Consider the following 27,121-nt stretch of genomic DNA (forward strand, 5'->3'; position numbering starts at 1 on the left):
AATTCATTATAGTGGCGGGAAAATTTTTGGAGAGGTCGTTACCTCGTGGCTGAGGAAAGGGAACGAAGGCTAAACCACTAGAGAAGACTACCAAACTATGACAACTTCTGCCCCAGAGAGAGTCCACACGGTTTAATTTACCCCAGCACCGTGATGTCTACTGGCAAGGTAAGGAAATATACACATATTGGTTTGTATTTTCACAACGTTACGTTTACGAACTATATATATATATATATATATATATACATAAAGTTATATAATTAGTCTTCGCGACTCTTAAAGTCTCCATGTGGTTCAACAACAGACACTTGAGCCCTGCATTTCAGTCCAACCTTTTTACGTTCCTTGAGCCAGGCTTCGGGCCAATTTCGCGTAATAGTTCCGACGCGGGCCGGGCCTCCTGCCTGTTTTAGACTTCTCCATACTTTTATATTTTAGCTCTCAATTAATTAGTTATGAAACAAAAGTGCTGAGCTGGTGGAAACAACACAAGACTGTGCTACCTCGACTGTCAAGAGTGTTTCGTGTCCCTCAGCAGCAGCGCAGCTGAACAGTTCTCCGTTCAAATACGATAGGCTTAAGCTTGCAAAGCACCAGCAAAAGTAATTATCATAAATGTGACAGGGGGATATATTAAGGAGATATTTGAATTATTTGATGAACTATTGTTTTCTGAGCCTGTGGCGCCATCTCCTCATTAGACAGAGAAAAGAGCATCTTCATGGTTTATGATTATAATTAAAGAGTTTTTGTTTTCGATTTGTTTTATTTCGTTAAGTAGTCATTTAAAGCTTTATATAGATATTTATCATGTCTGTGAGGCATGTTTTCACTGAGTGTCGGTTCATTTTTGTACTGCTAAAGATGAGATGGCAGAAAGCACAATGTTATGATGATATTGTGAGTGCACACATATAAAAGTAGAGTTATGAATGATGTATTACTCTTACCTTTTATGAGCAAAAATGACAGTGTAACTAACTACTGAAAAAAATGCAAGTGATCACGCTGGCGTCTCTGCCATAGACTATATAGCACATTTATCTGGGTCTTACGTAGAGCTGCACGATTAATCGTTAAAAGATCGCGATCTCGATTCAGACACCCTCTCGATCTCATTTCTAAAAGACGACGATTTCCCCGAGTCTGTTAAACCTTTGACAAAGTCTTACCGGATCATTCAAATCCGTGCGCGCACTGCCGCTGACACAGAGAGAGCTCTTACCATGTTTGGTTAAGAAACATCTTCACAAACAGTCTTTTCAACTACACAGTATTATATCTGTCTTACAGTCATTTATATTATCACAGAAATACTGGGATAAAGTTTATAGTTTAAATATAAACATTGATGTCTATATGGCAGCGATCAAAATATAGCAAATCCCCTTTTGAAAGTACTGCGCTTTAAATAACGTTTGTGTCGATTGCATTGTTTCACCAATAGGTGGCGACAAGTGTCTTAATTTATTTGTCAATGAATTAATTTTTCATTCAAGAGAATCGTTCAAAAACGCTGATTCATCCAGAAATGAAACAAGTGTAGTAGGTTTATGAGTGAGTCGTTGAATCAGTGATCTAAACAACTTTTTCATCATTCTAATATTAAAAAAACTGGGGTTTTAAATATATTATATATACACTACCAGTCAAAAGTTTTTGAACCATAAGATGTGTAATGTTTTTTTAAAGTCTCTTCTGCTCACCAAACTATATTTATCTGATCCAAAGTACAGCAAAAACAGTAAAGTTTTGAAATATTTTTACCATTTAAAATAACTGCTTTCACTTGAATGTATTTTAAAATGTAATTTATTTCTGTGGTGTGCAGCTGTATTTTCAGCATCATAACTTCAGTGTCACATGATCTTCAGAAATCATTCTAATATGCTGTTTTGCCGTTCAAAAAAAACATTATTATTATTATTATTATTATTATTATTATGTTGAAAACAGATGAGTAGATTTTTTTCAGGTTTCTTTGATAGAAAGTTCAGAAGAACAATAATTGTGTGTAATAGAAATATTTTGTTATAAATGTCTTTGTCACACTTGATCAATTTAAAGAATCCTTGCAAAATAAAATAATTAATTTATATACTTGTGATAATGATAATGTTAATAGTAATAATAATAATAAAGAATCGTAGGAGAATCGTGATCTCTATATGAGATCAAAAAATCGTGATTCTCAATTTATCCAGAATCGTGCAGCCCTAGTCTTACGTTTAAACGGTTATATGATTCAACTGTTTTATAACTATAGATTTTATTTTAGACAAGTCATGATTTGAGAAGGCTAAATTGATCAAACGGGCTCTGTCTGTCACTGGCAGCTTGGTTGTTACTTAAAAAAAAAAAAAAAAAAATGCTCCAAACGTTTTTCTAAATTAACTTAATATGAATGAAATTAATGAAAACATATAATCACTTTGCTATTACATACAAAACTGAACTATTTTAATAGCTGAAACAATAGTATAAGCTGTTTAGGGACTGTTTATCTGTTCAAATCAGACACTAGAGCCCTTCATTCAGACACAGTGGAAGATCTGAAAAGAATCAGTGTAGAGGGGCCAAATCTGGAAGATTTTGATGCTAGAGAGAGTGTGGCTAGCTGGTCTAGCCAATGCCAAAGATCAAGAAGGTCAAACTGGACATGGCCATTCAAGGGGCGTGCGACTGCAATGGAGGATAGTCCATAAGACATTGAGCCTTCAAAACAGTTAATTTAGATTTTCTTTTTAATTAACTTATCCTTAGATGTTAAAGGGGGGGGGGGGGGGTGAAATGCTCGTTTTCACTCAATATCCTGTTAATCTTGAGTAACTATAGAGTAGTACTGCATCCTTTATAACTCCAAAAAGTATTTAGTTTTATTATGTTCATAAGAGAAAGATAGTCTTTACCGATTTTTCCCGGAAAAACACGAGCGCCTGGAGGCGTGACATGTGGGCGGAGCTAAAGAATCACGTGCGAGAGTAAGCTTTTGCGCTGAGAGTGTTTGAAAGCTGTGACAGCTGTGAAGGCTGAAACTGAACGAGAGCAGCAGCAGCAAGGACTCGCTCCGAGCGGGGCTCGAACCCGGGTCTTCGATGGGAGGCGGACGCACTAACAAGGAGGCAGAGATATTTGAAGCAGTTTTACTCACCGCCTGTGGTTCCAACACACAATCGTGACCCTTTTTCGTTGGGACTGCATTATCCTTAAGAAGTAAACGATGTGCAAATCCGTCGTCAAACTGGGCTTTGTTTGTAAAACAAGCATTGTAGAAATGCAGGGAACAAACACAAACACTTGCACAACTCCGTTGATGCTCTGTAAAAATAAACTCCATCCACTGGTCCCTTAATGTTGTTTTTTCTTTGGTAATCTGTGCAGGGTTGTCTTGCCCTGGCAACCAAAAACACACTCCTTTTGTGACATTTCGCGACGCTCTGATCAGTGAATGAATGTCTGTGCTCAGCCTCTCATTGCTCTGCTATACTGGAGCGTGCGCTCTTCCGGTAGAAGAGCGCGCACTCAGGACCCATATAAGGAAATTCCGCTCCATCTAACGTCACACAGAGACATACTCGAAAAAAACTTTCCGAAACTTGTGACAAACCGGAAGGAGTATTTTTGGAACAGAAATACTCCTTCAAACGTACAACTTAATTTTTGAAACTTTGTCCATGTTTAGCATGGGAATCCAACTCTTTAACAGTGTAAAAAACTCAGTATGCATGAAATAGCATTTCACCCCCCCTTTAAGTTTAATTTTCAGCTCAGTGAAACACTTTTAAGCACCAACACTTTTTCAGTAAGCTACCTTTCTTGTAGAATTGTGCTTCAATTAAGGAAAACTTTTGACCAGATTTTTTGTTAATCATCTAGGCTACAAGTCAATATTGACTATGGACAAAAAAAAAAAAAAAAAAGTGAACTTGTAAAAATGGTGTAGTGTTAAATGCGATGCTGTGGAAAATGTGGGTGCACCTTACTTTTGTGCTGTTAGTTAAAGTTAGGCGCAACCAGTGCAGAAAGAGGTCTAGAGCCCTGCAACCATATGCAAACCTTAGGAGGTCTCATGATACAATATTATCATGATACCGTATTTTCCACACTTCAAGGTGCACTTAAAAGACTTTAATTTTCTCAAAAAACGACAGTGCGCCTTATAATCCGGAGCGCCTTATATATGGATCAAGAGGCTCTGTCAAAATGTTGACATTCCCTTTAGCACAACTCCATCTAGTGGATGCATAACGCAAATCCAGTCAAACGTTTGACTGCAGTTTGACATAGTATTCTATGCGCCTTATAATCCGGAGCGCCCTACTGTATATATGAAAACAGTTCTAAAATAGGCCATTCATTGAAGGTGCGCCTTATAATCCGGTGTGCCTTATAGTGCGGAAAATACGGTAATTATGTCATGATACAATATTATTGTGATTTTAAATGTATTTATTAATTTATTAATGTATTAATGATATTATGCTATATTACATTTAGGGATGCAACGATCACGATTTTTCATGGCCAATTCCCATACTGATTTTTTACAAGCAAACTGGCTGATTCCGATATCGATTTCCGATTTATTTATTTATTTTAAGCAACAAACAAGAAAGGAAGGTATGCATAAACAAGATGTTTATTTGGTATTTAATAGGCCAAACTGGCTTTTGGCTATTGAAAAGAATATCCTTAACCATTTGAAATTAAGTAATAGTAAGTAGTCTAGATTCAATACAAACATAGATGGTACAGACATCAGCATTTAGCTTTTGTTTTTGAATTGGGTTGAAACTACATAGAACTGGCCTTAGATCAAAACATGAACTGTAACCATGTGAAATTAAAAGGAACTGCTCTTTTTTTTTTACTTCTAAATGTTAAGTTTAGATGATTGTGTGTTTCAGATGGATAAAATCTTCACATTACTTCAGAAGTTCAGACTGGATAAATACTACAAGAAATTCATTGATCTTGGGATTGAAGAAGAACTGGATTTTTTTGACAGCGTCAATGATGTGACCTTAAAAACCATGGGTATGAGTTCTATTATAGTTGTTGTTTGGCTCATTTTGCTCATCTGCTGTTAATATCTATTTTGATGCATCATAATCCATGACATTATACAAGGTGGTTTCAACAAAGACCATTTTATCTCTTAGCATGAAAGTGTACTATATTGGGACCATGTCAAAGTGTATGTTGAACCATATGGAGTAAATGCCTTGTCAAGTAAAAAGTTTGCATTTTATCTATATTTGATCGTGATAAAAGATTTCTAAATGGTTAAAAGGGGAGGAGGTTCAACTTACGGTAGTGATTGGCATCTTACCCCATTCTCCCCTACAAGTACTCATGAAATGAAAAAAGCTCCTCCATATTGAATATTACTGCCAATTTTCTTTTTGTTTTGTTAAAAGATTTTTCACAAGCAGAGAGGAACCGGTATGACAATATGATTGCTTATCTGCGAAGAATTGGCAATGCACCAGTTCCAGAGATGAAAGGAATGACTGTAATGAAGTCACTTAATTCATTTCATATATCCTACCGATTTCCAAAATGCCCTGGGATACAAGAGATCACAGGTAAATCTTTATAGTTCACTTCATCAACTGCACTAATGTTGTTTCTCATTTTAAAAGACAATTACAGTAATAAGGGCACTAAAAGATGTCAAATCAAGATGCATGTGCTTAAATTTTAAGTGCACATGTCATGGTTAATACTAGATTTATTTATTTATATTAGATTTATTAAGGGTTTATGACTTTTACTATTCAGCCTCTATCCAAAGAAATGTTTTGACTCCAAACTAGAGGAACAGTAGGTCTTCAAATGTATTGGTCTCATTCAGCATCTTCAAAATAAAGAATTTTTTTTTTTTTTTTTTGTTTTACAAATAACAAACTTTTCAAAATGGATCTACATTGATAGTTCACAATTTAAGAGACTTTTTATTAAAAAAATGAGGAACATGACAAGAAATCTATCAATAAAGTCAATTTCCATAGTATCACAATGGCAACTTTTAAAAGTGAAAGTGTACATTTTAGAGCAAACGTAAGAATAAGAAAAGGGTAAAGAAAGAGGAATATGAGAGCGCTTACACAAAAATGAATGTAAACCACAATTTCATGTTACTGCTTTGATAAAAGTTACCTTACAAGGGTTAATAAAATAAACACACAAAAAAAACCCATCCACATTATGATCGTAACCATAGTTTTCTGAGAAGGGGAACAAGACGTGGCGTCTGGATTTATGCTATGGGGAATGCTTGATTCACTTAATTGCAAGAGAAGGTGTCTTTGCTTTGATGCTCTAATGCAAAGGAAGCCCTGGCCTTTACAACCTTCCGCCTTGCCTTGCAGGGCAGGTAAAAATGGCTGCCCACTTCTCTGAGCGCATGTTCACAGTGTGTGTGTGCACTTGGATGGGTGAAATGCAGAGCACAATTCCAAATATGAAACTCCGTACTTGGTTACACGTCACATCACTTTCACTTTACTCATATTCAGGGACAAATGGAAAATGAAGCAAGGTATTTTTTGTAAAATAAAAAAAATATATAAATAATTTGGTAAGATATCTTGGTAATATAGAATTCCCATATTGTGGTTTAGACTGATAAATGTGAGTCAGGAAGAAATGGAAAGCTCGAAGGGGATTGACGCTCATGTTCCACCATGAAGCACTTGTCCAAATAACCAAAAGTGATTTCTCACTGGCCAATACATCAAGCATTTCCCCTTATGCAGGGCTGGCGGGGTGGGTGGAGAGAATTCAGTCAAAAACATCATCCATCTCCTCAAAGCAACATGCTTTCTGCTGGATCAGAGGAACCTGCGGAGCATGCTTTCAGATTAAGCAGATTGCTAGAACTGGCTTAATCAGACTGGGAGCTGGTCAACAACTCCTAAGCAAGTCCAAACTGTGAGCTCTGTAGTGTAGCCAGCACCTTTTTTTCATCCTGACATATGTGAATGGAGCCATGAAGTTGTCACAGTGTACACATCACTCACACTTGTGCTCCAGTCCAAGACATAATTATGTCCAAGACATAATGCAGGATTTGTATGTCCTCATGTGTAATGAAATGTCTGCACACACAGCCGAAAACTCTTGCTACTGTTCATGAAGCCAAAGAAGCTATGCTCATGATGTCATGGACTGTTGTCTGTCAATAGAACTGGTGTGTTTTGGTACACATGTTCACACATTGGTGAAGCTGAAGGCTTTTCCTATAGCATCAACTCCAGAAACCGCTTTGTAAATCCACTTTGGAAAAGAACAATAATTTCATAATTTACTGTTGTTATAATATGACGGGTATGTGTTTTCTAGAGTATTTAACAATAGCTTTATACCTAGTTTAGCCAAATATAATTAAATTAAATTTATGCATTTAGCAGATGCTTTTATCCAAAACGACTTAGAGTACATTCAGGCTATCAATTTTTACCTATTGTGTTCCCGGTGAATTGAACCCCCAACCTTGATAGCACAATGCTCTACCAATTGAGCTGCAGGAACACCAAGGACCTTAAGGATCAGAACTATCTACTTTTTTTTTTTTTTTTTTTTTTTTTTTTGTCCCATTACACCCTTTGTACAGGTATAGATCCCTCACAAAATACAGTGGAGGACCTGATGTTGCGAATCTGCCATGAAAACAAGGTTGACAGAAACATGTCTGTATGCCTTTACACTGCTGATGGTATGCCTTTGACTGATGACCCCTTCTTCAACACATGTAGGTGTTCAAATATTTTTGAAGATAATTTTTTTATTTCAAATGTTGAGACTATTGTTTCCAGTGTCAAATGTGATGTCGTCTTATTTAAACGTCAGTAAGCATCTACAGAGAATCAATAATGATTACTAACTGTATTCAGTACAAACGTGAAAAAATTATTTTGCGTTATTCGTTTAGTCAGATTGTTTATAGTTGTGAATTAATTTAAGATCAGGCAACATTTCAATCATAATCTATGCAGAAATCAACATCAAAGAGTTCACCAACTTTTTCTTGACAATTTGACTTGCACATATTTTGCATGTTGTTCACTAATTGTATTTCCTTGCATGCTTTATATCTTTATTATTAAAGGGTCCTTGAATGACAGACATATTGAAAGTGGGAGTGAACTGTATGCCATCTTTACACCAAGAGAAAATTTAACAGAGTTACCACTGACACAAAGGCAGGCCAACATCAGAAATGAAGGACCAAGTGTCATCCGCTGTCACATAATGTTACAGGTACTGCTGCTGATGCATAATCACCTTAATCAAAAATAGAAAATCTATTGATTCACCAAAACAAACCCATACACAATTAGAATGTTTGTTGTCAGTGTCAAGTGTAGAAAATACTCGGGATGGTTGTTACACTTTTTATTTTTGCTTTTTCCATTAATACTGAAATGTATCAAATGTAAACCGTAGAATCTAACCATTACATTGTAATTTAGCATGATACTAAATCAAATTCAAATATTTGCAAATATTTACCGGTTCCCCAATCACCTTATTATTTGTCACATACACTATTACATAGAGCATATATAACCATAAGTGAAATTACATTTCCTCCTCGTCACTCATTTTCAAATGAGTTAAACTTACTCATCCTGCATTACAAACAAAAATCTTCTCTATATGTGACCCTGGACCACAAAAGTCATAGGTCTCACAGGTATATTTGTAGCAATAGCCAAAAATATATTGTATGGGTCAAAATTATACATTTTTCTTTAATGCCAGAAATCAAGTAAATTAAGTAAAGATCATGTTCTATGAAGATATTTTGTAAGTTTTCTTCCATAAATATCATAACTTAATTTTTGATTATTTATATGTATTGCCAAGAACTTCATTTGGACAATGAAGGTTGCCTTTTTTGCAACCTTAGAATCCAGATTTTCAAAATGGTTGTACCTCAGCCAAATATTGTCCAATACTAACAAACCATACATTGATGGAAATTTCCACATCAGTCATCTTGTTTTCCTTATTTGTTCAATAGGGAGACTTTGAAATCAAAGTCAACCTCGAAAGTGATACACTGAGAGATGTGACGCTGCGGCTTTCTCTTGAAAGTAGTATACCAGCACCAGTTCTTCACATCAGGTTACTGATGATTAAATCATTGAAATTGCATTATTGTGTGTGTGTGTGTGTATGTGTATGTGTGTATGTATGTATGTATGTATGTGTGTGTATGTGTGTATATATATTTATATTTACTGTATGGTTTAAAATATCAAATCTTTAACTGTTGTTTCCAAGATTAAATTATTTTATTTTTTTTCACAGAGGCGAAGAGTATAATCATGTTGACAAACTTAATGAGCTTGGAATCACAGAGGATTCAGTTCTACAGTTCTCTCTGTCATCATTTGATAATGAGAAACCAAATCCAAGTCTTTTGTTCCAAAAAGATGTCAGACCCTCAGTGAAGCAAACAGAGAAAGGCCTTAGTGTTTTTCTGTCAACGCTGTATGCCATCGTATGTTAAAAAGAACTATCATTTATATTTTTTCATGGTTTGATGCTTGCTGATCTAGAGCCTGGGTCACCTAGAATGGGTGAATCCAAGTTGTAGACCAATCACAAATGCAGCTTCAGCTTCAAAGGTTTATTAAAAAAGTGCCAAAATCACAAAAAAAGTGTAAAAGCACAGTTCAACAGAAAATATTGGTTCAGATCTAATCGATAACACCACACACACACAAATACCCCATGTTGCTATATTTGTGGTTAAAGGACTCTTCATGGGCTTAATGATGTTTATACTGTACAAACTAGAGCAAACTGATCCACAACTCATGTACAGGTGCAGCTTAATAAATTAGAATGTCTTGGAAAAATTCATTTCAGTAATTCTCTGTAAACTCAAATTGTAAAACTCTTGTAATAAATTCAGTGCACACAGACTGAAGTAGTTTAAGTCTTTGGTTCTTTTAATTGTCATGATTTTTAACTCACAAAATTAGAATACTTCATAAGACCCCCCCCCCCCCCCCCATAAAAAAAAAACAGTGCATTGTTGGCCTTTTTAGAAAGTATGTTTATTTACTGTACATGTACTCAATACTTGGTAGTGGCTCCTTTTGGTTTAATGACTGCCTCAATTTGGCGTGGCATAGAGGTGATCAGTTTGTGGCACTGCTGAGGTGGTATGGAAGCCCAGGTTTCTTTGACAGTGGCCTTCAGCTTATCTGCACATCTTTTTTTTTTTTTTTTTCGTTTCTCATTTTCCTCTTGACAATACCCCATAGATTCTCTATGGGGTTCCGGTCTGGTGAGATTGCTGACCAGTCAAGCACACCAAGACCATGGTAATTTAACCAACATTTGGTGCTTTTGGCAGTGTGGGCAGGTGCCAAATCCTGCTGGAAAGTAAAATCAGCATCGACAAAAATCTGGTCACCATAAGGAAACCTTAAGTGCTCCAAAAATTCTTGGTAAATTGGTGCAGTGATTTTGGTTTTCAAATTTTGGACCCACACCAGCAGATGACATTGCTCCCCATATCATCACAGACTGTGGAAACTTAACACTGGACTTAGCAACTTGGGCTATGAGCTTCTCCACCGTTCTTCCAGACTCTAGGACCTTGGTTTCCAATTGAAATACAAAATTTTCTCTCATCTAAAAAGAGGACTTTAGACCACTGGCCAACAGTCCAGTTCTACTTCTCCTTAGTCCGTTTAAGACGCCTCTGACGTTGACTGTGGTTCAGCAAATTCCTTGACACCACTGTGTGTGATGGCTCTTGATGCCTTGACCCAAGCCTCAATCCATTCCTTGTCAAGTTCACTCAAATTCTTGAATCGATTTTGCTTGTTCTCTCGATTGGTTGTGTATCTTTTTCTTCCCCAATTTTTCCTTCCACTTAACTTTCTGTTAACATGCTTGGATACAGCACTCTGTGAACAGCCAGCTTCTTTGGCAATGAATGTTTGTGGCTTACCCTCCTTGTTAAGAGTTATGAGTCAATGATTGTCTTCTGGACAACTGTCAGATCAGCAGTCTTCGCCATGATCGTGTAGCTTAGTGAACCAAAATGAGACCATTTGGAAGGCTCAGGAAACCTTTTCAGGTGTTTTGAGTTGATTGGCATGTCACCATATTCTAATTTGTTGAGATTTGTTAATTGGTGGGTTTTTTGTTAAATGTGAGCCAAAAACTTTGCAATTAAAAGAACCAAAGACTTAATCTACTTCAGTCTGTGTGCACTTAATTTAATACATGTTTCACAATTTGTTGAATTATTGAAATGAACTTTTCCACAACATCATAATTTGAGATGCACCTGTAATTACCAGTAACTGTTTCTTGACCCCAGGTTTGAGGCCAGCAGCTACAAATTTCTGATTAAACATATTGCTTTCTTTTTCAGTGCAACTAATTAGTAAGCTTTTCTGTATATTGTCCTATTCTTTAGAAATGTAAACACTGTGGAGACGAATTTAAGAAAGTGGTGGCTTATATTAGGAGCCTGACTGGATGCAATGCTATGGGTCAAAGTTTATTGCAAATGATCTGCAGGAACTTGCACGTAACTAGAATCCAAAAGGTAGGTTAAAGTGTGCAAATTATTCACTTAATGGAGTTTTACACACCGATATAAAGGGAATTATCATTGTGATATTATCTATTAAATATTTAAGTCCAATCATAAATCTTTAAATAAATTCTTTATATTTTCATTTCAGATTGCTGTTGTTGAGGGTCTTTACTTTCTTTTCCGAGAGTTGTTACCAGGTCGTAGTGAAACATCAGGCCCAAAGGTCATTGAAGATGGGGATGTTTTTGAATATGCAAATATTTGCTGGGCATACTTGATTGCTCAAGCAGAGGTATCTTTGCAGTTTTTTTTTTTTTTTCACTTCATAAATCAGTTTAGAAGCTGTTCAGGAACTATTTCTCATTCTAGTAGCATGGAGTAAAAGTACTCTAGCCTGTTTTCTAATAACCAGACTATAAAGTGCATCTTAAATGAACACGTGCACATGAACGTTATATATAAAAATATACTTTCTTGGTGTGTTATGTTTACAGATACTAGATTTGCAGTGATTGTAGAATTTTTCAGTCACAAAAAAACTGGCTGACTAAAAACCATTTTCTTAAATTTTTCAATTCAGAATGAAAGTCCTGATCTGGAGACCTATGCTACAATTTCTTTGAAAGCTTATCCTACTGGCCAACGGCTGTGTGAGCCAGTGAGAGTACCAGGGACACCAGAAGTATTTGACAGGTCATACATACTGGAAAAAATCACAGGTAAACCCTGGAACTGAGACATTTGTTATACCATCCTCTTAATTCATCACCACATCCATAATATGGTTTAATTTTAGATGGTGTGAAAATTCCAAACTGTGATGAGGTGAATCTACTGGAGTCATCGATTAAAAGAGCTACAGATATCGAGAGAATTTCGCTTAGTCTTCCGCCATCATTTGATAGGTTTCCATTTTGGATCTTTTATAACAGCACCCCACAAGGTTGCAAGTATGTTATGTTTACGAGTCGTAAAACTATATTTAATAAATGTAATGTATAACAATATTACATTTTTATACAAAATGCCTTGTTAAAGCTTTCAGATTGAACGGAAGAAAACATTTTCAGACATGTTTGAGGATGTCAAACGGTACAGTCACCTGATTGTCACACCACCACTGCAACTGGCAAATATGGGAAATAAGGGTCCTCTGCTGGTGTATCTCAGTGAAGGTCCAATTTCTATATTGTCTCAATGCTAATTGCTAGACTGTTTAATCAGTTGATTATACTGTAAATATTAGGGCTGTCCCTTAATAGTCGACTAATCGTTATTCGACCAGGAGAGGCTTGGTTGACCAAAATCAAAAAAAAAAAAAAAAAAGTCACAGTATGTGATGGACTGATCGTTAACGGTTAGTCTAAAAGCTTGCATGTCATCAATTCTCAAATATGGCTTATCTGAAATATGTAAGTATTTGCAACTTAACATGGCCACTCAATCTAATGTTAACCTATAAAAATGTGTGCTGATCAAGTGTCTGTGCAGAGTATGGATGCTGAACAGTTGTGCGCTCACTGCAGGACAGGTGAAGGTGCTGGTGTGGTCACTCTTAAAATACTCCCTCATTTTTTTTTGTCATACAGATAAGATTAATGTATTATATGATTAATATATTAGTTTTTATCCTCTATGTGCCACCTTTATGAAACAAAGCTTATAAGTATGAAAAGCGAGTGTGCTATGATTGGCGACCTATTCAGTGCATTGTGATTGGCTGAATGACTCAAGCATGTGACGGAAATGTTATGCCTTAACATACTGTGGTGCGTGACCTCCCAGGATCAGGAAACGGTCCTCCACAAATTCTCTTGATTATGTAATCTGTATGAAACATGCATACAGGTGCATCACTGCGGAGATGATGAGTCGGCATCGCCGACTTAATTTTTCAAGCCAAAAGCAAAGAAGGCACTAGTTAATCAAATTATTTATGTTAATGCAGTCTCCAAACTGTTTTTCACTGACAGATTTATAATAATTACTTCCAAGAGTGTGATGTGACCAGCTTTATGTGAGTGCTTGAGCGTTTATTAGGCCATGTAGCCAAATCCTTAGTCGAGGGCAGCCCTAGTAAATATACAAGATAAACAACACAAATAGGAGATTTGTATCTACGTTTCAGTTGCCTGAGTACATAAGTGTTACAAACCTAACAAGATTGTTTTTCCCTCTTTTTATTTTGCAAAAAATATCAATGTTGTCTCATATTCTGACATTGAATAAACATTGTTTATATAGATAATCTAGGTGTTTACGTGAACAAAGTCAAGGGAGATCAGTTTAAGATTTGGGTTTACGACTGTCTGTCTGGAAAAGAGACCACAAAAAATGTGAAAGATCTGGCTGAAATGTAAGTATATATCTTTCCTATAAATAAAGGGCTATGATATAATAGTATTTTAATAAATGCCAGTTCACCAGAGTAAACTTTTTTTTAAAATGTTTAAACTGAATATGAAAACTTAAATCAGTATTTTACTGCCAATTTTACCAATAGCGTTATACAATTAAACCACAAATAAGTTTGATCATATAAATGAGATTGAAACATCTAACAATAAAAACATTGAAAACATTTTACATTTGCTGATTAAATTAAATGTTTATTTTGAGCCTAGCATAAAGCTATAAAGCAGCTCTTGTAAGCTTGTATATATTTGTTTTCCAGAACAAGTTGTATAAATATTTAAGAATTTATTTTACCCATTCAGACTCAATGATACCAGGACTGACAACACTGTTGAAGTCAGTAAAACCCCCAAAGAGGCAATTGTGGTAAGAGAAATTAAATGTTTGTAATGTTTACTACACCTTCAAATGGCTATAATCCCCAAGTGTGCCAGGACACAGATTTTTAGTACAAACTTGCTTTTTGAGGAAAGTCATAGTGCTTTACAAAGCTTTTTTCCCCATAGCCAGTTCACATAAAATGTGTTGTTACTTTTAATAGACTTAAGCAGATGTGAAATCATTCTTTTTGTATGTTCACTTATACACACAGTTTTAAATAATTTAAAACTGTGTGGTTTCATGAAGTAATTATATTTTAGTAACTATTAATTATTTACACAATAGCCAAACCGCTAACATAGAGAGTGCATAGTTTACATTGATTTACAAGCTATAAATTAAAATGAATTTGAATGTTCTTATCAGGTGCTCTTCGATTCAAGTTCTTCAATGATGGAAGAATGTTATGACACTGACAGTCAGATGATGCGAATTGATGCCGTCAAGCAAATCTTTGACAGCTTTTCAAACCGGAGCATGTCATATGATTTTCAGCATGTCATCTGCCTTGTGATGTTTAACGACAAAGTTAAAACCCTTCTAAAATTCACAGAAAATTTGGAAGCCTTCAAGGTATTTTTGTCCTGATTGTTACACCATTATCTCAAAGACAGAAAAAAAACCCATTTATAATAAATGAAAGTTGTATAATTTAATTTAATTTTTTATTAATTTTTTTTTACGTGTAGGAGCAAGTTCATGGTATTGAAGCATCTGGGTACACAAGGTTATATGATGCACTTGTTCGTGGTATCTCAGAGCTTGACAATATCAAGAAAAGTTTTCCAGCTTGCAGATGTCGCATCTTGTGTTTGACAGATGGAAACGATATCAGGTGTGTCTTTGTGTATTTGTTCTTATACTACTTGAATTGATTGATTTAAAATGTTACTACAACAGCTAAAATGATTCTGGATAACATTTGTTGTCTAATCTACAGTTCCATGAGTAATCCAGTCACCATTGCCAGAAAATTGATGGCCAGCAATATTGTGGTCGATGCAGTTATTGTTGGCATGGCAGATAACACTGTTTTACATGGAATCAGCTATGTAACAGGTGTGTGTATTAAATTGTTTATATTGTGCCATCTGGGAAGTCGTGGCCTAATGGTTAGAGATTCGGACTTGTAATACAAAGGTTGTGAGTTCGAGTCTCAGGCCGGCAGGGATTGTAGGTGGGGTAGGCAAATTTACAGTGCTCTTTCCAGCCTCCAGACTAATAGATAAACAATAAATGCACAATACAGATAACAGCACAATATGTTAACAAATTACCTAAAACTGAGGGCAATAAAATAAAGCAAAATACCAGATACGTAAATATTAAGAGAAAAAAAATTGTATTAGTATTTATTTTAACACATCTATAAAATATGCGAACTAATTTAACTTAAATTTTCCCCAATATTATATTGGAGGTTTTTATAACATTGCTTTTTAGGCACCATGCTACCCATTTGGTATGATAATGCCACAGTTGAGATGTTTCCACTGGAACCAGATTAGGCAAAGTATATTGTAATGAGCTTGCGACTGCAGTTGGTGCAGGAGAATCTATGTGCAGACGTTTGACAATCAAACACCAAACGGACAAATCCAAACTTTAGGAGGGGAATTGTTGTCAAGATAATGCAGAGGTTGATAATACAGTGAGACAGTCAAACAGCAAACAAATCCAAAATATTAATCCAAATCCAGAAAAGGCAAGGTAAATCATTAACAGAGGGTAATCCAATAATCATGAAACAAAGGCTGTAGAACCGGTAATGCTTTATGAGGGAGTGTGACAACATGGTTTACTGTGTGTGTGTTTGTGCATGTACATAAGTTGTTTTTGTTTGCTTTTAATACTTGCATTGAAAATGTACAGTCTTGTACTCTAAAACTTTGAATTACTTTTTACTTGAGTAAAAGTCCTAGATTTCTGATGTAATTAAGTATTAAATTATATTTAATATGAAACACAGTCCAGTAAAAAGTACATTATGATTTGAAACGTGATGTAAAAGTTCTCTGAAGATAACACTCTGCTTTAAAAGTACATTTTTGTTTAAAAAGTATCTGTACTTTATCAGAGTAAAAATACTCCACTACTGTCCACCTCTATAGGGCCTCTTGTACTAGCCAAATCTGAGTTGAAACTGCTGTAGCTAAAAACTCGAGAGACTAAGCTCTTGTTGATTACGTTTTAGTTAGAAAGATTATTCTTTTTCTATTGATTTTAGGTGGATATTGCTTTAAGCCTGAGAATGCAAAAGCTGCCCTAAGGCTTTTTGAGATGGAAACTGTCTTGTCCATGGAGCTGAGGGCAGAGAGACGAAGGGTACCAGTCTCTTCCATAAAAACAGAGGTATGAAAGCCATTACCTACCATACATTACAGATGACGTACTATATTCTTATATTTTAAATGAATACATAATATATTAAAATATATTTGAAATACATTTATTTCATAGTATGTATACTACAAATAAATGTACATCTATGTATTAAAATAAACTGCAACTGTATTTTACTAAACTGGGATATTTAAAGGCTGCTAAATTGGAACTACTTTTGTACTTAATGCACTTCAGTTATGGGGAAGTAGTGCTGAAGTCCAACTAAAGATGAACGGGGATGTATTTGATTGTGCTAAAGTGGATGTAACAATATAAAACTTCATAATCATCGGTGAAGGAGGCGGGAGCCGGTGGACAATCAAATTAAAGCTTTAATGCTAAAAATAAACACAAAACAGCCCGACAGCCCCTTGCGGATGACTGTCGCGCACAAACAAAAGCAAAACACTAAATAAAGCCCAGGCCTGGTCCTCTCTTTTCCTTCAATGTCGTCGCTCCTCTTTTGTATACTTCCAATCTCCTCCATGGGACGCGAGACCGGTGAGGAGCAGGTGTCGCTCATTTCCAATCACTCCACCGGCCTCTCTCCGTTCCCATGGCTCTCGGCCCCGCCCCACTCGTCACAGTCGAATTATTGCAAGTATACTTCAGCTACACTTTAAATATCTTCCTTTTAAAAACCTTTATTATTCCAAAGATCTTCTAATCCTCATCAATAGTGACATTAAAACACATTTTAGGCTTAAAGGGTTAGTTCACCCAATAATCATGTAATTAATAACTCACCCTTCATGTCATTCCAAACCTGTAAGATCTCCTTTTATCTTTGGAACACAGTTTAAGATATTTTAGATTTAGTCCCAGAGCTCTCCACTGAAACTGTGTGTACGGTATACTGTCCATGTCCAGAAAGGTAAGAAAAACATCATCAAAGTAGTCCATGTGACATCAGAGGGTCAGTTAGAATATTCTGAAGCATCGAAAATACATTTTGGTCCAAAAATAGCAAAAACTACGACTTTGAGCATTGTCTTCTCTTCCGTGTCTGTTGTGAGGGAGTTCAAAACAAAGCAGTTTGTGATATCTGGTTCGCGAACGAATCATTCGATGTAACCGGATCTTTTTGAACCAGTTCACCAAATCGAACTGAATCGTTTCAATACGCATTAATCCACAAATGACTTAAGCTGTTAACTTTTTTTTAATGTGGCTGACACTCCCTCTGAGTTCAAACAAACCAATATCCCGGAGTAATTAATGTACTCCAACAATACACGGAGGCCATCCTTAAAAATATTGCTGTTTGCCGTAACCCGACCAACCCTGTCAATTTAGGACCGACTAAATTTTTTTTTTTTTTTTGCTTTTATTCCGACCGACTTGCCAGTTGTACACTTGCATTAAGACCGACCAATTTTTTTTTTTTTACGCTTCAAACAACTAATACAAAAGCAATAAAATAGTATTAATTATATTGCAAAATTACTTATATAAATTGCCTAGGCCTACATACAAACAAAGGCTACATAAAATAAAAAATAAAAAATCTGTTTACACGGATGTCACACTATGGCCTGTGCGTTCGCTTCATCTCATACTCTTATTCACTGTTAGAGTCAACGGTTCGCGCTTGGTAATGATGGCTGCGGCCGCAGTAAATAAAATGTTCGCGGTCATACGGGTTTGGGCACCATAATACATCTAAAAAATTCATTAAAACAGCTCGACACCGCTTTAACTTGGCACAAAAATATGTGCCCAGATCTTCCATCCCTTCTCCCGTTTAGTCTAAAATCGTGACCGTGTCGACTGTCACTTTATGTTTGAGAATCGATTGGACCAACCAACACAAGTTTCGAAAAAGGAAAAGGGGAAATTTATTTTAAAGACCTTCTCTCGGAGCGTGTCCAGGTTTTTTTATTTTATTTAATTTTTTTTGTGAATTCTGCCGGTATTCAGACAGTCTCATGCATACAGATACAGATTCGGGCTAGAATCACCTGCATTTTTTGTTGTTGTTGACATTTCTAATCGTAAACACAGCCATGTTGAAGCCTGCAGTAAATGTTTTGCATCATGGCATTATTATGCTGTATAAAATGCATCTAGACATGCTAAATCGATTTTACAATCGATTCTATGAACACTTGTCACTCAAATCAAACAGGATTTTTTTTCACAAAAGCCAAATAAGCAAAGTAAATGGTCTCTCATTTGTAGGTTGCATTGACACCTAGCGGTGGATGCAAGTAAAATAGTTCCTAATATTTTTTTTCTTCTCACCTGAAATTCATGCAATTTACATGTTTTTGACAAAGATTTCAATTTGTTTGTGGTCTATATAGCCTGCATCAAAATGAGGTTTGCTATTATGCGCCCGAAGACACTGGTTGAAGACCCAGTCAGTGACGTCATTTATTTAAAATTTGCTAATTTGTTTAAATTCATACCTACGTAATCACCATCACCATTTTTTTTTTTTTTTAATAACATTGAAACTTGAAAAAAAAAAAATAGACCTAGATATAGACCTGTAGACCCTTTAAAAAAAAAAAAAAAAAAAAAAAAAAAATTACTGTTAATACAAACCAAAATATTTAAGGATGGCCTGACTGAACTGCTGTGAAGAGAGAACTGAAGATGAACGCCGAGCCAGATAATGACTCGTTCAGGAGTCAAGAATCGGTTTTCGGATCACCAGTAGTTCTTTTGGACAGTTCGATTCAATTAACTGGATTCAGAAAACGGTTCATCGGTTCCTTTATCGCTCGATGTAATGGCGTCATTTGCGATGATTGCCCTTGATTCAAGCCTTTGGTTTACCCGCGCTCATAACACTAGCACAGAATCAGTTCAGAATCAATCACCAAAAGAATCAGTTCGGTTCGGACACTCTGCGTGTCAGTCTGATTCACGCTGAATCACACATGCGCAGTATCATCAGCTCCTCGATTCTCGAATCGGACACGTCTGACAGAAACTGTACTTGACTTGTGAACGAGTCATTATCTGGCTCAGCTCAGTGTATAGCTCTCTTCAGAGCAGTTCAGTCAGTGTACTGTTTGAGTACATTAATTACTCCGGGATATTGGTTTGTTTGAACTCAGAGGGAGTGTCAGCCACAGCTTAAGTCATTTGTGGATTAATGCGTATTGGAGACGTGAACTGTTTAAAATGATTAAGTTCGATTTGGTGAACTGGTTCAAAAAGATCCGGTTACATCGAATGATTCGTTCGAGAACCAGATATCACAAACTGCTTTGTTTTGAACTCTCTCACAACAGACACGGAAGAGAAGACAATGCTGAAAGTCGTAGTTTTTGCTATTTTTGGACCAAAATGTATTTTCAAAATATTCTAACTGACCCTCTGATGTCACATGGACTACTTTGATTGTTTTTCTTACCTTCCTGGACATGGACAGTAGACCGTGTACACTGTTTCAATGGAGGGACTGAGAGCTCTCGGACTAAATCTAAAATATCTTAAACTATGTTCCAAAGATAAATGGAGGTCTTACAGGTTTGGAACGACATAAGGGTGAGTTATTAATTACATAATTTTGATTATTGGTTGAACTAACCTTTTAATATCAAGAAATGTGCGTTGTGCACAAATGCTCCAAATAAAGTTGACATTATTTTAACATCAGTAAGTCTTGAGCGATATGTCAGTAAATATGTTGATAGATTTTAACTATACTTAGTTTGAAATGTCTATTGAATATTATTCCTTTTTTTAAAGGGGGGGGGGTGAAATGCTTCATGCATACTGAGTTTCTTACACTGTTAAAGAGTTGGATTCCCATGCTAAACATGGACAAACAAGTTTCAAAAATTAATTTTGTATGTTTGAAGGAGTATTTTTGTTCCAAAAATACTCCTTCCGGTTTGTCACAAGTTTTTTTTCGAGTATTGCTCTGTGTGACGTTAGATGGAGCGGAATTTCCTTATATGGGTCCTGAGGGCACGTCTGCCGGAAGAGCGCGCGCTCCCGTCTAGCAGAGCACTGAGAGTACAACAGACTTCACTGATCAGAGCGAGAGCGTCGCGAAATGTCACAAAAGAAGTGTGTTTTTGGTTGCCAGGGCAAGACAACCCTGCACAGATTATAAAAAAAAAAAAAAAACAGCATTAAGGGACCAGTGGATGGAGTTTATTTTTACAGAGCATCAACAGAGTTGTGCAAGTGTTTTTGTTTGTTCCCTGCATTTCGAAAATGCTTGTTTTCGTCGGATTTGCACATCGTTTACTTCTTAAGGATAATGCAGTCCCAACGAAAAAGGGTCACGATCATGTGTTGGAACCGCATGCGGTGAGTAAAACTGCTTCAAATATCTCTGTGTTGTTAACTTGGCTATCGGCGCGTAAGCACATCAAGTAAACAACATGCGATGTTGTCTTCAAACTGCACTTTCCACATGTACAGCTTAAAAAAAAAAAAAAAAAAAAAAAAGACGACATAAAGTGGAACTTAGTCAATTTCCAAAACCGCTAAGCAAATATATACAGTTTCAGTACATACCACATAGAGACGTCGTTGCTGATGCTGCTCTTGTTAAATTTCAGCCTCTGGATCTGATTCTGGATCATAAATGTACGCTGAATCTGACTGTTAGCCATGGTTTGTTTTGGATGTTTTTTTACTCACGCTAATGTCACAACTTCCAAACGCTCTCAACGCAAAAGCCTACTGGCGCTCGTGATTCTTTAGCTCCGCCCACACGTCACGCCTCCAGCCAGTCGTGTTTTTCCGGGAAAAATCGGTACAGACTATCTTTCTCTTATAAATATAATAAAACTAAAGACTTTTTGGAGTTATGAAGGATGCAGTACTACTCTATAGGTACTCAAGATTAACAGTATATTGAGTGAAAACGAGCATTTCACCCCCCCTTTTAACTATGGTTGTATATACAAGTATATCTGATTTAAAAAAAAAAAAAAAGATTTTTATTGTTAAAAATGTCTATGAACAGCAAGATTATAATTTTAATTTTATTTTTCTTCATCAATAGGAAGACTTGACCAAAATTTTTGCCTCCCATGGCTACGATGAAAGACCGGAAATGAAGATTCCTGCTCAAATCACTAAGAAAGCGGCCAGGACAGAGAAGTATTATTGACTGTCCACACATACAGACTACAAGTCCACTGTTTATTTTTTAACACATTAACAAGAATTTGATATATCGCTCTCCACTTAATTTGTTACACATCAAATACGGTTTCCAGCTCTATGCCTTTACTGTTTTTCATGCAGGCCTACTGTTCAGTCATCCTATATTTAATCATGCAAAACACCTGAATCGAAAGTGATGTGAACTGGTTTCAAGTAGTGTGGAAGTTTGTTTGCGCAAAATTACTATGATTACAAAACGATGACTTATTTAAAAAGGCACATGGTTCTTTTCTTTAAAAGTATTTTAGTAAATATTCCCAAAGTACAGACTCTTAAATTATAGGGAATATATCATGATAGCCTTACTATTTTTATACTACATACTTATAAACAATTAATTTTCTAATTAGTGTACTTAAAAAGAAGATCCAAGAATGCAAGACAGGCCGCTTCATGGAGAAAGATAAACGGATCATAGAAGAACTGAAGAGTCTTCACTGTGATCCCCATCCATTTTGTTCTGTGTATCCCTCAGAAACAGACTTCAGTAAGTATAAATCTGCTTTAAAGGTCAAAAGACAATTCATGCTTTTTCTCCTGCTGTTAGATTTTCATGCATGAAGTTTACAAATAGTTCCTAACATTTGTAATTGTGAGTTATTTTATCTATTAAGTAATAATCAACAATATCCGTAACGGGGAGCTTACACCAAACTAAGATGCTTGCATTATCTTTACAAAACTCGCGTAATGTTTTTGATACTTGACTAATTTGTCAATGCCTTTTACTATAAAGTATGTAGTCTAAAATCTGCCACTTGATCCTCGGATGTGGTGTCAGTTGCTTCCTCTAATTAAATGTAGTCAAAGTTACACACAAAAGTAAAATGTACAATAAAGTTGTCATGCATTTTACATTTTCTTTTTTTCAGCATTTTGGAGGATTGTCATGAAAGGACCGGCTGAAACTCCCTATGAGAATGGAACCTTTGAGCTGTATTGTCAGTTTGGCCGTGATTATCCAGTGAAACCACCTGTTGTTCGGTTCTATACTCCTGTATCCTTAAGCCTTAGAAGTGCCCCAGTAATTTTCAGAAACTAATTTCTGTTTTTGATTAATATATTAAGAGTAGAGCACAGAAAACACCTTTTTTTACACTATAAAATCACATTTTGTACACTATAAAGTTCTTAACTGCAGTATAGATCTACCATTGCAACATCAACAGTGTGGGAAGGATTTGCCACAACATATTTGATCGAAACTACTCTGCTGATGTCACTATGAGAGAGATCTTGGATGCTGTACATGGACTTCTGATACTCCCAGAGGCAGAAGATCCACTAGACAGGTAGCCTCTTAATCTTCATCTGGTGTTTTTTTTTTTTTTTTTTTTTTGTGTATTATTATTCAATGAATTTAATCTAATATAATCAGAACCGAGATGAAAGCTCATTCAAGTTGGAAAATGCATTCCATTATTTATCATTGATCCGATTCTAAATAATGTAACTTGAGAATACAATAAATAATGAATGAGTACATGTATTTTTGTCCACTGTTTATCATTTCTTTAGCATATTAGCAGAGGAATTCCTGACTAGCAAAGAAGTCTACGAGCAAGCAGCTAAAGATAACACTGCAATAAACGCATGTCAGTCCATGGAATCCATTGAAAAGGTAAATTCTTTTTCATTCAGTTTTTACCAACTACCGATTCCCAGACGTTTTGTCAGAGGAATCCTGTTTATGAATATTAAAGGACACACTGTCTAAAGTCATACAGTTTTAAATGTCCGAAGCACAAATAAAAAATATTATATACATTTTTAAAGAGTGAAAATATGAGATTAGAATATAGAGGCGTACTTGAGCAGCCCCCTTCCCATTATTTCAACCGGTTAAAATTATATTTAATAATGTAGTAAGCAATCTGGGCTCTGTACACTTGTAGTAAATTAAATTGTGAATAATTCCTACATGTTAGGATATTATCCTGTTTTATATTTATTTAAAAAAAAAAAATCACCAATGATTATTTATATTTTTCTCATTTTCATCTGCTTTTCAGCAATACATAGGTGAGAGCAATGTTCAAGTGCCTCCTCATCTGGTATGCCCCTTGTCAGGGAAGATATTCGTTGATCCTGTCAAGGCCAAAGGTGGATGTGTGTACGAGCGAAGAGCCATTGAGGAATATCTTAAGACGTAAGATTCAGTGGATTGGTCTCTGAAAATGTACATTTGCATTCCATTGATATTTTATTTGTGTTAGTGCATTGAGAGTTTGGAGTTGGGTGCTCAAAGGAAAAGTCTTGTTTCTTACTGTTCTTGAGGAGTTGAACCATTGAAGTACATAAAACATCTGGGAAAGTCAGTTTACTCTTTGAGGAAATGTTATGGTATACAAGGTTGAAACTAAGATTTGCAAAAGACGGTGATGATGAACATGAATAACAGGGTTCCTTACTAGACAGAGGCCCACAGATGAGCTGTTTGCTCAGATAGGTGTCTGCTCACATTTTTTCTTTTTTTTTTTTTTTTGCAGGAACAATAAGGATCCAGTTACAGGGAAGCCACTTAGCTGCACAGATCTTATTCCAGATAAGAACATGAAAAAGTCTGTTGTGGAGTATCGTACATCCCAGATTGAGGAAACTGATCCCTAAATAAAGTAGATATTGCTTTGGCAGTGATTCAGCTGCACTATAATCACACAATACTCGTATCTATAATATTCATTCTCTTTCGATTGTGGAACCCAACTTTTTACATTTTCACATGTAGAAATGACAAAATTTCACTGCATATTTGGTGCATTTGTTGTTCAGTTCATCTTTGTATAATGTATATCTAAGTTATAGAAGAGTTTATAATGGGGAAAAAAATCTTTGAATCTCTTTAATGGACAATTAAATATACTTAATTTTCGGGGAGGGGGGGGGTTGTTTGTAAGAAAAACTGAGAAAACTAGTGTATGAGGGATAGAGTTGCGGTTTCATTTCACCAATGTTATTTAGGTTTAAAGTGTGTTAAATTTACATTTTCCATATCAACCTGTGAGTCTTGGTTGCTTTGTATATATGGATTCGGAGGTTCCAAATAAAGTATGTATGCATGTAGGTATATTATATTCAGGTCACAAATGCACATGGCACACGTTTAGAAAACATTTCAGAATTTCTTCGGTTCACTGTGTTGTTAGGTGAATGTATACACAGACAACTTTTTATTAAAATTTACATTTTATTGCAGATCATAATTCATAGTTAACCTACAAATGGTTTAAAGCATTGTAAACTGGGTGGAGCCGCCTCTCATCCAGGCTGGTGATAATAAATGGTGCTAGTGATCACAACAGTCTTCAACTAATGCTTCTGATCACATCATTCCTCATAATAGGTTTGACCGTTCTGAATCTTCCAGACTTTATCACCTGGAGGTTATTTCTGTTAAATTTTGTCAAAAACAACAACACCAAAAGTTGCTGCTTAGCCTGAAATAGAACAACTTTCTGATGTATGTGGTTCAGTTGTCAGCGTCAATGCAACAACAAAATTCACTAGGAATCGGTATTCATCCTCAATTATGTATGTCATACTGGTCTTTCAGCATGTCAGGAAGACCATTATAGACAATTCATTAGAGGAAAAAAAATAAAGGAACACAGATGGCAAGAGCCAGCTGCGAGACCTTAATATTACTCCAGAACATTTGGCTTCGGATATATAAGATCTAGACGACTAAATAGTGCTAATAAAATATCTTTGCAAGTGGAACACATGAAAGCATCAAACGCGCACAATCACACATACTCATCTGTCTTGTCTTAGAGAAGCAACTGGTGTCTTTAACCAAACAAATGGTTATCCAGACTTCCTAGAGCTGGACAACATGTCCTTATCTTCACATTACGAATCCATACATTTTCTTTTAAGATCCTTCTCCAAATAATCTCAGACAGCCTTGCACATTAAGCTCAAATAAATTCAGCAACATTCACGTGACAATTACCATTCTAACTTTTTGAACTACAGTGTTTGTGCTTTTAAATGAGGCACACAAGTGTCCTCCTGCTTCCTTTGAGAGTCCTGATTGGATTCTCCAAAGATGAAGAACTCAACCTAAATGGATAAACAGGAAGAAATGGCACGGTAGCAGGGTTCTCATGGGGTTGTTTATAGTTTTATCAACATTGCTTTAGGTTCAGAATGATGGGAAATGGATAGGCAGTGGAGGTGAATTCGGACAGATTATGGGACAGAGCTGAAACTATTAGGGAGTTGCTGTTCCCCGGCCGCTCTTCATCTTCTCCAGCCTTTTCGAGAGGTGGCTGTTACTGGACTCCAACTCTTCAATCTTATCCAGTGCAGAGCGTAACTATCATAAAAATAGTTGAGCAAGCCATTCATTTTATTATATGGACAAGTATCACTGCATTTTTTTTTTTTTTTTTTTTTTTTATGAAAGTAGAGCTATTGGGCTATATTACCTCTCGCTGCATTTTGCGTTTCTCAGCTTTGAGTTCGTCCTCCACCTTCTCTGCATTTTCAGATGCAGCTTTGTAACGGGTCACATGACCCTCGAGCCTTGTGACCTATAACATGAGTTTCAATTTAAAACACTTCAAATGTTTCACTATTTTAGAAGAGTAAAATGAGTTATTAATAGTAATGAAATATATTAAAAGAACTCACATTCTGTTCAAGTGCTGTGACTTCTTGCTCTGATTTGACAAGCTTAAATTTGAGGTCATTGATTTGTCTGATTGCATCCCCTGAAATAAAGAACATTTACAAATAAGTTTTATTTATAAAGTGCCTTTCCAAAGCTCAAGGTCACTGTACAAGGAGAGAATACATAAATACAGCTTTAATTATAAATTCATGTGATTGTACTCATGCATGCAGACATAAATACAGTGACTTAACAGCAAAACCAGAAAGAACACCACAAATACCCAGTAGTTACACAGCAAATCAATCAGAATAAGGCTTGAAATCGTATAAAGAAATTATAGTTTTTTTTGTTGAGATATGAATAATTATATAGTTACAATGATGCAAAGAATTGGTGGAAGAGAATTTTAGAGTTTCTGAGCTTCAGCACTGAAAGATCTACCACCCATTGATATGATAAGCAGGTTTGAATCAGATGAATGAAGAGAGCGAGAAGGTTTATAATAGTGCAGCAGTTCAGATAAATAATGGTGAGTAAATCCATGAAGACATTAAAAAGTTAACAAAAGCATTGTATACTGAATGTGAACAGAAACA

At 35.8% G+C, this 27,121-nt stretch overlaps 2 protein-coding genes across 3 annotated transcripts; one reads left to right on the forward strand and one right to left on the reverse strand.

Annotated features, from left to right (window-relative positions):
* LOC113108618 (uncharacterized) lies at positions 1 to 25,200 on the forward strand. Of its 2 annotated transcripts, XM_026271823.1 has the most exons (25): positions 2 to 168; positions 4,911 to 5,040; positions 5,424 to 5,591; positions 7,622 to 7,759; positions 8,117 to 8,268; positions 9,035 to 9,138; positions 9,325 to 9,517; positions 11,459 to 11,590; positions 11,730 to 11,873; positions 12,162 to 12,300; positions 12,378 to 12,531; positions 12,620 to 12,756; positions 13,826 to 13,937; positions 14,299 to 14,362; positions 14,744 to 14,950; positions 15,067 to 15,212; positions 15,318 to 15,436; positions 16,605 to 16,729; positions 21,741 to 21,838; positions 22,255 to 22,391; positions 22,777 to 22,901; positions 23,051 to 23,196; positions 23,423 to 23,525; positions 23,917 to 24,053; positions 24,394 to 25,200. In XM_026271823.1, exons 1-25 carry the CDS (start codon positions 154 to 156, stop codon positions 24,512 to 24,514), a joined length of 3,246 nt encoding a protein of 1,081 aa, XP_026127608.1. In that variant the 5' UTR covers positions 2 to 153; the 3' UTR covers positions 24,515 to 25,200. The 2 variants fall into 2 exon arrangements, with proteins under 2 accessions (XP_026127609.1, XP_026127608.1); XM_026271824.1 differs by lacking the exons at positions 12,378 to 12,531; positions 12,620 to 12,756 and having other exon boundaries at positions 1 to 168.
* On the reverse strand, positions 25,072 to 26,792 carry LOC113108619 (leucine-rich repeat flightless-interacting protein 2-like). The gene is made up of 3 exons (XM_026271825.1): positions 26,543 to 26,792; positions 26,338 to 26,442; positions 25,072 to 26,225 (listed from the first exon to the last, which is right to left on the reverse strand). The coding sequence occupies exons 1-3, from the start codon at positions 26,636 to 26,638 to the stop codon at positions 26,121 to 26,123; spliced, it is 306 nt and encodes a 101-aa protein (XP_026127610.1). The 5' UTR covers positions 26,639 to 26,792; the 3' UTR covers positions 25,072 to 26,120.
* Positions 26,793 to 27,121: the final 329 nt, after the last annotated feature.

This window comes from Carassius auratus, chromosome 9 (genome assembly GCF_003368295.1).
Source record: "Carassius auratus strain Wakin chromosome 9, ASM336829v1, whole genome shotgun sequence".
Classification (NCBI taxonomy): domain Eukaryota; kingdom Metazoa; phylum Chordata; class Actinopteri; order Cypriniformes; family Cyprinidae; genus Carassius; species Carassius auratus.

Excerpts from the sequence above, each read along its gene's own strand:
- LOC113108618 (XM_026271823.1), top strand. Across the intron at positions 12,301-12,377 it reads CATACTGGAAAAAATCACAG|ATGGTGTGAAAATTCCAAAC; the intron begins GTAAACCCTGGA and ends GTTTAATTTTAG. Across the intron at positions 13,938-14,298 it reads GTGAAAGATCTGGCTGAAAT|ACTCAATGATACCAGGACTG; the intron begins GTAAGTATATAT and ends TTACCCATTCAG.
- LOC113108619 (XM_026271825.1), bottom strand. The coding sequence starts at position 26,638 with ATGTTCTTTATTTCAGGGGATGCAATCAGACAAATCAATGACCTCAAA. Across the intron at positions 26,443-26,542 it reads TCACAGCACTTGAACAGAAT|GTCACAAGGCTCGAGGGTCA; the intron begins GTGAGTTCTTTT and ends CTCATGTTATAG. Across the intron at positions 26,226-26,337 it reads AACGCAAAATGCAGCGAGAG|TTACGCTCTGCACTGGATAA; the intron begins GTAATATAGCCC and ends TTTTTATGATAG.